The sequence below is a fragment of the Mauremys mutica genome, chromosome 6 (assembly GCF_020497125.1).
Source record: "Mauremys mutica isolate MM-2020 ecotype Southern chromosome 6, ASM2049712v1, whole genome shotgun sequence".
Classification (NCBI taxonomy): Eukaryota; Metazoa; Chordata; order Testudines; family Geoemydidae; genus Mauremys; species Mauremys mutica.
In genome coordinates this window covers 5192167-5203584 of record NC_059077.1, presented here as the reverse complement: position 1 = coordinate 5203584, position 11418 = coordinate 5192167, and the positions used below count along the sequence as shown (strand labels likewise).

Below are 11418 nucleotides of genomic sequence, written 5' to 3'. Positions count from 1 at the left end.
GTTTCACCCACTCATTATTTTTTACATTATAGCTAAATTGCACTAAAACCCCCTGGTGCAAACAGTGCTGGGGCTGGGGGTGGGGGTGGAGAGTACTACAAGAAAGGGTATTTACAGGCAATTTAACCTCTTGGGTGTGGCTTAACTCCTGGCATGTCTAACTCCTCAACAATATTAACGTACCCAACATTTAAAAATCGCGTCTGTGTCTCAGGAGACATGTTGGGACTTCTGAGAGCAATTTCAGTGAGACAGGAACACAGGCACTGCCATGCGGCATCGGACCCAAGGTCCATTTAGCTCTGTATCCTGCCTCTGACAGTGGCCAGCACCAGCTGCTTCAGATGAAGGTGCAAGAACCCTGCAATAGGGATAAACTGCCTCCATATAGTTAGAGGTTGGGTTAAGCCCTGAACCATTAGGTTTAATATCCCCTCCAGAATGCTTGTTAGTGGGAACGAAATGGATATTGAGAATATTCAAAGTTATGTGTCCAATCACTTTTTGAATCTTGCTAAGTTTTTGGCCACAATGACATCCTGTGGCAGTGAGTTCCACAGTCTAATTACACACTGCATGAAACTTCATTGAATGTCCCTTTGTTCTTGCATTGTAAGACAGGGAGAACAGAGGCTCCCAATCTACCTTCTCTAGCCCATTCATTATTTTATATACTTTTATCGTGTCCCCGATTTCTCTCTTTTCAATACTATAACTCTGGATAATCTTACTCCCTATATAAATGCACACTTTGGGGGTGGGGAGGAGACGGAGTATGTGAAGTGATCTTATCAGAGAAATGCTACTGGTGACAAAAATAAAAGCAGTTATTATAAATACCTCTTTATTATACTAGGAAATGCCCTTCCTGTTTTACATCCCAGCAGATATTTGAGACATGGAAATTTTATATAAACATTCACCATGATGAACAAATAGGAACATTTATGAACAATTCATCTCACCTTGAGATGATTTTGGAGAAAGTATAAAGAGGGGGTGTCTTATGTCTATAGAAAATACTATCCCTTTTCTAGGGCTGCAATGCTTTTATGAATGAGATGTGTACCACATTAACAGGATTAGAGATATTGCTGAAGAATTTTCTTCCCCTGAACAGATTTATAAACAGAAAGGGTTACAGATATGGTACAGGAGGCCTAACAAGAGCTCTTGATGGTCTTAGATAGTCCATTTCTCTGCATGTGCCTCCACTGATCTGACCAGACCTTCGCCCAGGATCTCAAAGTCTTCTAGGATGGCTTCCACATTGGGAACGGTGACTAGCTCCTCACAGCTTAGAGATGCCATCATTCTTCCTTTCATGTTGGATGCCTGTAATACACATGCATATGGGTTGGGCTAACTGACATCTGCATTTTGTGCCCAGCAATGCTGTATTCTTCTCCGGAAGTTAAATCTCTAATGCAACCCCTACCCAACTCCTACCCTTCCGCAGTGAGTCCAACGTGACAAGTAAATGCTGCAACTGTCCGGTCTCACCACTTCTCTTCCAATCCTGTCCCCTTTTGCTAGCACCACATTCACTTTTAACAGCTCCTGTTACAGTGTAAACCAGAAGGCTGCAAAAGCATCCCCCTTCAGAGCATACACAACCAAGCACCCCGTCAATATAGCAACAATGCAATTTCCAATCACAATTACCCCTAATATGTGCGCGCTGAACACTGGAAAATTATTCACTGACCATCTTAGGAGGTGGGGACAGACGCAGGCCACCGATGCATAGAGGGTGCCTTAAAGGTCAACGGGTCAAAGACAACCTGTCTGATCTGCCTTTGCTTTGATCTGTTACTGGGAGTTAAGAACCCGATCCAGCAAGATGGAATTATCTCCCTTAAACCAATAGAGCTATTCAGATGCGTAAAGCTAGGCATGGGCTTGGGGGCATCATCTCATTTCATGGCCATCAATGACTAGATTTCAAAGCAGCAGCACTGCAGGGCAGCGAGTGCCCCAGGTGCAGAGAGAGGAGCTACACGGGGCCCTACGAATTAAAGGGACAGCAGAACAGGCAGGGTGGTTGCCAGAAGAACTGTGGGCCATTAATCACAAGTTTCTTTGCGTCTTTGAGGAGTTCCTCATATAAAGCAGCATGAATCACATCCACACCTGTGCATCAGACCCACCTTTACCATCCCCCAGGCACTCTCCAAGCCACGCCCTTGCTCCCAAACAGCTTTGCACGTTAAACTGCGTGGCGCAAACTCAGCATGAGCTTTGGGATCCCAGTGCTGCCATCCTGGACACCTACTGGTCAGTGGGAGCTACAGACACTTGGCACTTCTGAAAAATCAGGCCCGGGGGTGTCAAACTGGGCAGCCAAAAAACACAGGCTTCCTTTGAAAATGGGGTTCTTTGCCTCAGTTTCCCTCTCAATGGAGACAGCTCTCACCTACTCTCCAGGAGGGCTATGGAGGGTGTGTGTGTTAGTGTTGGTCAAAGGATGTGTGTACTGGGGGATATTATTGCCTAGCAGATAGAGCTCTGGACTGGAACTCAGGAGACCTAGGTCCTGTTCCTGATTCGGCCATTGGCTGGATGGCCTTGGGCAAGTCACTTCACCTATCTGTGCCTCAGTTTCCCCGAGTGTGGGATGAGAGGATACTGACCGCCTTTGTAAAGCATTTTGAGACATGCTCGGAGACACTAGGTGACACTATTGTTATTACAATCCCCTCCAAACTTCCCACAGCACTACAACGAACAACAAGAAGCTAAAAGCAGAGGGTCAAAAACTCACCTTGAAAGGCTGGGGCTTGAAACTGGAGGGTTTCCACAAAACTCCAATCACCTCCCCACCGTGCGAGTCATAGAAGAACAAGGCCAGGTCTCCAAAGGCCTCCTGGAAGAGGATTTGAAAGGGAGTCATGTCAGGCATCACAAATTACGTCACAAATCCTGTGTAATGCTCCCCAGGAGGGAGATACACCAAGGACACTGGCTCACAGCCAAGTAGGATCCGGTGAAAGATTCTTGGAAGTGCAGATTCTACAACTGTTCCATGGATCGCCACATCCCAACTTCAAGTAAAATGACCAGCTTTCCAGGGACTGGCCACCATGCTCCCCTGCACCCGTCCCGCCCCAGAACCATACCAACTCCAGTGCACTGGAGCTTGTCATGCAGGAGGGGGGCGAGATCTGCCAGCCACCGACTCTGCCATAATAAACGTCACTACGAGGCAGCACCACCAGGGAAACCACTACAATATGTAACAGCTCCCTGCAGCGTAGGGAAGGAAGACGGGACTGCATCCAGCAAGCAGCCCCCAACGATCAGGGTTTTCCTTTTGCTTCCCACAGCAGCATAAAGGACAATACAAGAGGTGCTTAGAGCCCAGTGAAAGATCAATAAGAGACTTCAACCTGTCCCAGAACTAAGTCCTATCTCCTACTCTCTGGGCTGGACATAAATGGAGCAGACTGCACATTTAATAGAGAGGTGCAGTCCACAGGGAGGACAGTTTCCAGCAGGCCATGCTCCCCTGGACTGGAGGGAGGACCATATTGCAGAACCATATGGTTTGCGATTAGCCTGCCTGCCATGCACGGGCCTTCCTTGCTGCCAAGTTTCTGCTCTAGTGAGGCTAACTTCTTTCTGCTGCAGGTCGCTCTCAAACGCGGGGCGGGGAAGCCAGCTCATAAATGGACACAAATCAGACATCAGGAATTGTAACATTCAAAAACCAGTAGGCGAGCATGTCAATCTCCCTGGACACTCAATACCGAGACTTAAAAGTTGCAATTCTTCAACCAAAAAAAACTTCAAAAACAGACTCCAACGAGAAACTGCAGAGCTGGAATTAATTTGCAAACTGGACACCATCAAATTAGGCCTGAATAAAGACTGGGAGTGGATGGGTCACTACAAAAATTATTTCCCCCCTGCTGATACTCACACCTTCTTGTCAACTGTTGGAAATGGGCCACCTTGATTATATTGGCCTGATTAGCCCTACAAAAAAGTGTTTTTCCTTCCCTCCCTTGGTATTTACCCCTTCTTGTCAACTGTTGAGAATAGCCCACTTCCACCTTAATTGAATTGGCTCGTTAGCACTGACCCCCCCCCACCCCGCACTTGGTAAGGCAACTCCATCTTTTCATGTGCTGTGTATTCATACCTGCCTAGTGTATGTTTCACTCCATGCACCTGATGAAGTGGGTTTTAGCCCACGAAAGCTTATGCCCAAATAAATGTGTTAGTCTCTAAGGTGCCACAAGGACTCCTCGTTGTAATCACTAGATCGGTGCAGTAAAGCTAATGAAGCGCTCTCCTGCAGTTCCTGTCCCCCCACAGCCGAACACCCACACCAATGCTCCAGGTGCGCTGCCAGTACTACGCTGAAACTGCAAAATAATCACAAGGAAAGACTCGTTCCCAGCAACACAGCACCTTGGCTCACGGTAAACTAGACAATTCAGTTTCCTTTTAAAAGTTTGCCACTAGAACTGCCGTAATACTCTGTGGGGCTCTGCGGGGACTTGCTCTCATGGCGTGAATACTACGACAATGTGAATGACCCATCAAGCCCGTCCTCCCCCAAGCCTCCTCAGGCGGCTGCCTGGAACAAGGGTTCAGAAAGAACGCTCGCAAACAACGATAAAAGCCCCAGCTTGATCGCCCTGGGCCCACACAACCCAATTCCCACTGCGGCAGGCGTGAGGGGAGAGGGTCGACAACTGAGCTAAGCAAACAACCTCACGTGTGAGTCTACCTGAACGCGTGCCACCAGACACGTGGGGAACAGGGCTCAGCTCTCAGACACAGGGACAGCAACAGGAGGAGTCATAGAATATACTGAGAAAGCAGGACGATCAGCGAGTTATCTTAAGTGCCTATACACAAATGCAAGAAGCCTGGGAAACAAGCAGGGAGAACTGGAAGTCCTGGCACAGTCAAGGAATTATGATGTGATTGGAATAACAGAGACTTGGTGGGATAACTCACATGACTGGAGCACTGTCATGGATGGATATAAACTGTTCAGGAAGGACAGGCAGGGCAGAAAAGGTGGGGGAATTGTATTGTATGTAAGAGCAGTATGACTGCTCAGAGCAATGGTATGAAACTGCAGGAAAAAACCTCAGAGTCTCTGGCTACATAGACTCTCTCCTCAGGCCCTATTCTACCAGCACTCCTAGAGACACCACGGACTTCCTGAGGAAACTACAATCCATTGGTGATCTTCCAGAAAGCACCATCCTAGCCACTATGGCTGTAGAAGCCCTCTACACCAACATTCCACACAAAGATGGACTGCCCCGATACTGCCATGGCAAACCTGGTGGCTCAACTTTGTGATGTTGTCCTCACCCACAACTATTTCACATTTGTGGACAATGTATACCTTCAAGGCAGCGGCACTGCTATGGGTACCCGCATGGCCCCACAGTATGCCAACATTTTTATGGCTGACTTAGAACAACGGTTCCTTAGCTCTCGTCCCCTAATGCCCCTACTCTACTTGCGCTACATCGATGACATCATCATCTGGACCCATGGAAAAGAAGCCCTTGAGGAATTCCACCATGATTTCAACAATTTCCCTCCCACCATCAACCTCAGTCTGGACCAGTCCACACAAGAGATCAACTTCCTGGACACTACAGTGCAAATAAGCGCCAGTTACATAAACACCACCTACTGACCACTATACTTACCTACATGCCTCCAGCTTTCATCCAGACCACACCACACGATCCATTGTCTACAGCCAAGCTCTAACATACAACTGCATTAGCTCCAATTCCTCAGACAGAGATAAACACCTACAAGATCTCTATCAAGCGTTCTTACAATGACAATACCCACCTGCTGTAGAGAAGAAGCAGATTGACAGAGCCAGAAGAGTACCCTGAAGCCACCTACTACAGGACAGGCCCAACAAAGAAAGTAACAGAACACCACTAGCAATCACCTACAGCCCCCAACTAAAACCTCTCCGGTGCATCATCAAGGATCTACAACCTATCCTGAAGAACGATCCCTCACTCTCACAGATCTTGGAAGACAGGCCAGTCCTCACTTACAGACAGCCCCTCAACCCGAAGCAAATACTCACCAGCCACCACACACCACACAACAAAAACATTGACCCAGGAACCTATCCTTGCAACAAAGCCCGTTGCCAACTCTGTCCACATATCTATTCAAGGACACCATCATAGGACCTAACCACGTCAGCCACGCCATCAGGGGCTCGTTCACCTGCACACCTACCAATGTGATATATGCCATCATGTGCCAGCAATGCCCCTCTGCCATGTACATTGTCTGGTTTGGCCAGTCTCTACGCAAAAGAATAAATGGACACAAATCAGACGTCAAGAATTATAACATTCAAAAACTAGTCGGCAAACACTTCAACCTCCTTGGTCACTCTATTACAGACCTAAAATTCGCAATTATTCAACCAAAAAAACTTCAAAAAACAGACTCCAACCAGAGACTGCAGAACTGGAATTAATTTGCAAAATGGACACCATTAAATTAGGCTTGAATAAAGACTAGGAGTGGATGAGTCATTACACAAACTAAACTATTTCCCCATGCTAATTTTCCCCCTACTGTTACTCACACCTTCTTGTCAATTGTTTGAAATGGGCCATCCTGATTATCACTACAAACATTATTTTTTCTCCTGCTAATAGCCCAATTTATTCGATTAGGCTGATTAGAGTTGGTATGGCAACACCCATTTTTTCATATTCTCTGTGTGTATATATCTATAATCTTCCTACTGTATTTTCCACTGCATGCATCTGATGAAGTGGGCTTTAGCCCATGAAACCTTATGCTCAAATAAATTTATTAGTCTCAAGTACTCCTCGTTCTTTTTGCTGATACAGACTAACACAGGTACCACTCTGAAATCTGGATTAAGTTTAGAAGTGTGAGCAACAAGAGTGATGTCGTGGTGGGAGTCTGCTATAGACCACCAGACCAGGGGATGCGGTGGATGAGGCTTTCTTCCGGCAACTAACAGAAGTTACTAGATTGCAGGCCCTGGTTCTCATGGGAGACTTCTATCACCCTGATATCTGCTGGGAGAGCAATACAGCAGTGCACAGATAATTCAGGAAGTTTTTGGAAAGTGTAGGGGACAATTTCCTGGAGGAACCAACTAGGGGCAGAGCTCTTCTTGACCTGCTTCTCACAAACAGGTTAGAATTAGTAGAGGAACCTGGGAGGCAGTGACCATGAGATGGTCGAGTTCAGGACCCTGACACAAGGAAGAAAGGAGAGCAGCACAATATGGACCCTGGACTTCAGAAAATCAGACTTTGACTCCCTCAGGAAACTGATGGACAGGATCCCCTGGGAGAACAACATGAGGGGGAAAGGAGACCAGAGAGCTGGTTGTATTTTAAAGAATCCTTATTGAGGTTGCAGGAACAAACCATCCTGATGGGTAGAAAGAATAGTAAATATGGCAGGCGACCAACTTGGCTTACCAGTGAAATCCTTGCTGATCTTAAACACAAAAAAGAAGCTTACAAGAAGTGGAAGATTGGACAAATGACCAGGGTTGTAGAGCAGTTTTTAAACTAGGAGATGGGGGAAAGCTGACTGCTGCAGAGGAGCGTGTGGATCGGACACAGACTTCTCTTAGGGGAGAGTCTGATGATAGAGAATCTCCAGGTTATAGTCAGGAGCAGAGGAATGAGAAGTATAATGTAAGGGCCGGATCAGATGATAAACAGTCACATAAAAAAGAATCTGGCACATCAGAAAAAGGCAAGCTAATAAACAGGGACAAGTTTTTAAAGTGCTTGTACACAAATGCCAGAAGTCTAAATAATAAGATGGGTGAACTAGAGTGCCTTGTGATAAAGGAGGATATAGATATAATAGGCATCACAGAAACCTGGTGGACTGAGAGCAACCAATGGGACACAATCATTCCGGGGTACAAAATATATCGGAAGGACAGAACAGGCACTAAACTGGGAGGAGCGATAGATATGCTGGAGGGTAGGGATAGGATAGAGAGACCTGAGCCAAAAGAAACCTGATGAGGTTCAACAAGGACAAGTGCAGAGTCCTGCACTTGGGATGGAAGAATCCCATGCACTGCTACAGACTAGGGACCGAGTGGCTAGGCAGAAGTTCTGCAGAAAAGGACCTAGGGGTTACAGTGGACGAGAAGCTGGATATGAGTCAACAAGGTGCCCTTGTTGCCAAGAAGGCTAACGGCATTTTGGACTGTATAAGTAGGGGCATTGCCAGCAGATCGAGGGACGCGATCATTCCCCTCTATTCGACATTGGTGAGGCCTCATCTGGAGCACTGTATCCAGTTTTGGGCCCCACAAGAAGGAGGTGGAAAAATTGGAAAAAGTCTAGTAGAGGGCAACAAAAATGATTAGGGGGCTGGAGCACATGACTTATGAGGAGAGGCTGAGGGAACTGGGATTGTTTAGTCGGCAGAAGAGAAGAATGAGGGGGGGGATTTGATAGCTGCTTTCAACTACCTGAAGGGGGGTTCCAAAGAGGATGGATCTAGACTGTTCTCAGTGGTACCTGATGACAGAACAAGGAGTAATGGTCTCAAGTTGCAGTGGGGGAGGTTTACGTTGGATATTAGGAAAAACTTTTTCACTCAGACAGTGGTGAAGCACTGGAATGGGTTACCTAGGGAGGTGGTGGAATCTCCTTCCTTAAAGGTTTTTAAGGCCCAGCTTGACAAAGCCCTGGCTGTGATGATTTAGTTGGGGATTGGTCCTGCTTTGAGGAGGGGGTTGGATTAGATGACCTCCTGAGATCCCTTCCAACCCTGATATTCTATGATTCTAGGACCAAACTCATGGGAGCGGCTGCCAGGAATAGATTCATAGATTCCAAGGCCAGAAGGGACTGTTGTCATCCATCTAGTCTGACCTCCTGTAGAACCCGGGCCAGAGAACTGCCCCAAAATGAATCCCTTCAGCAGAAACATCCCATCTTGATTTTAAAATTGTCAGTGACGGAGAATCCGCAATGACCCTTGGGAAATTGTTCCGGTCGTTAATTACGGTCATCGTTATTCAGCTTCCAGACAGGGATCGTGTTGTGTTTTCTCTCCTAGCCCTACAGACTAAAGTCTACCACTTCCCCACAGAACAGCTACCTGCAGGGGTCGGCAACCTTTCAGAAGTGGTGCGCCAAGTCTTCATTTATTCACTCTAATTTATGGTTTCGTGTGCCAGTAATACATTTTAACGCTTTTAGGAGGTCTCTTTCTATAAGTCTACAATATATAAGTAAACTAATATTGTACGTAAAGTAAATTAAGGTTTGTTCGGGCCTTTGAACATGCTAAGTGCTCTCGTTAAAAACCTGCCCATAACTCCTAATGAAAATTAAACTGTAGTTATTCGCTTAAGATATTTCCTAAAAGCACTTGCCATTTGCACTCTGCAGGCCTCGCTGTTGGGATAATCACTATCTTGACTGGCACTCTGAGGCTCAGGAGCACCTCAGGAACTTGTTTTCCCAGGGTCAGGGGGAAGAGTCAGGAAAAAGACCTTGGCGTCATCATGGATAGTTCTCTGAAGATGTCCACGCAGTGTGCAAAGGCGGCCAAAAAAGCAAACAGGATGTTAGGAATCATTAAAAAGGGGATAGAGAATAAGACTGAGAATATATTATTGCCCTTATATAAATCCATGGTACGCCCACATCTCGAATACTGTGTACAGATGTGGTCTCCTCACCTCAAAAAAGATATTCTAGCACTAGAAAAGGTTCAGAAAAGGGCAACTAAAATGATTAGGGGTTTGGAGAGGGTCCCATACGAGGAAAGATTAAAGAGGCTAGGACTCTTCAGCTTGGAAAAGAGAAGACTAAGGGGGGATATGATAGAGGTATATAAAATCATGAGTGATGTGGAGAAAGTGGATAAGGAAAAGTTATTTACTTATTCCCATAATACAAGAACTAGGGGTCACCAAATGAAATTAATAGGCAGCAGGTTTAAAACAAATAAAAGGAAGTTCTTCTTCACGCAGCGCACAGTCAACTTGTGGAACTCCTTACCTGAGGAGGTTGTGAAGGCTAGGACTATAACAATGTTTAAAAGGGGACTGGATAAATTCATGGTGGCTAAGTCCATAAATGGCTATTAGCTAGGATGGGTAAGAATGGTGTCCCTAGCCTCTGTTCATCAGAGGATGGAGATGGACAGCAGGAGAGAGATCACTTGATCATTGCCTGTTAGGTTCACTCCCTCTGGGGCACCTGGCATTGGCCACTGTCGGTAGACAGATACTGGGCTAGATGGACCTTTGGTCTGACCCGGTACGGCCATTCTTATGTTCTTATTATGTTCTTATGACAACGTCTAGGCAGTCAGCCAGAGGACTGTTTCAGTATCCAATGGCATTACAGAAGGAAAATGACACCAGGATTGGAATTTGCCCATAGAGATTGAAAGTCACCAAGAAATTTGAAAAAAGGACAAAACAGAAGAGCTACCACTTTTGTGCAACACACCAGAAACCAATGGCTGGGTTCCCAGAGATTTGCATGGGCCTGCCGACATACTGTTCTGCGTGCGCCAACCACAGAAGGAAAGCAGCCATGTTCTTTGGGCTGCATTAAATAAAAGGTTGCCAAATTGTAGGGGTAGGATTTTACATTTGTATTAAAAGGTCATAATATAGTATATATCAAATGTATGTTTTAAGTTCATCCGGCCAGCCATCCTTTTTAAATAGCAAAAAGAAATGACCCTCTGGGGCACTGGTAGAAACACATCTGACAGACTGCCAGTGTCTGTACTGAATAAGGCAGGGATAGACCAGAACAGTCCTTATGACTGATTATGGTCCCCTTTTGTTTTAGAATAAGTTCTATTATAAAAAAAATGGGGTCTTGTTTCCTATATGCATTACAAACTAGACCTTCTAGTCTTTTTTTTTCTGTTTTAAGATCTAGTAAGTAAAAAAATAGGATTTTAAATTGTGTTTATGTTAATTAAATTTAAAAAATGCTGAAGGCCCAAGCCACAGTGTAAACTATTTTAATCACCAAATTTAGTGAGGTTTGCTTTATAATGCCTTTCTTGCTCAATATACAACACTGCTGTTTCTAAATCAAAAAATAACACCAATTAAAAAGTAACCTGTCAAACTATCAGCAAAATCCATTGACTTCAACCCCAAAAAAAGGACCATTAAAAACAGGGTGCTTTGCCATGGGGCTTTGGGTTCGTCTTACCACAACTCCAAAAGCATCGGCTCACAACCAACAGAGCCCGGCTCCCCATTGCGACCAATCTAGCTGGCCACTAAATTGATGCAGACTCTGGACTGGTAACGATAAACATCGACTGGCAGGACTGTGTGCATAGTATCAGAGGAGTAGCCGTGTTAGTCTGGATCTGTAAAAGCAGCAAAGAATCCTGTGGCACCTT

At 45.6% G+C, this 11418-nt stretch overlaps 1 protein-coding gene across 3 annotated transcripts in view; it reads right to left on the bottom strand.

Moving 5' to 3' along the window:
* Nucleotides 1–833: 833 nt before the first annotated feature.
* NOL6 (nucleolar protein 6) overlaps nt 834–11418 on the bottom strand; it is a 72873-nt gene continuing 62288 nt past the window's right edge. For all 3 annotated transcript variants that reach the window (XM_045021984.1, XM_045021983.1, XM_045021982.1), the window contains exons 25-26: nt 2765–2866; nt 834–1335 (exon numbers count right to left, since the gene is read on the bottom strand). In XM_045021984.1, coding sequence (XP_044877919.1) covers nt 1183–1335; nt 2765–2866 — 255 coding nt within the window. In that variant the 3' untranslated portion in view covers nt 834–1182. The remainder of the gene's footprint in view (nt 1336–2764; nt 2867–11418) is intronic.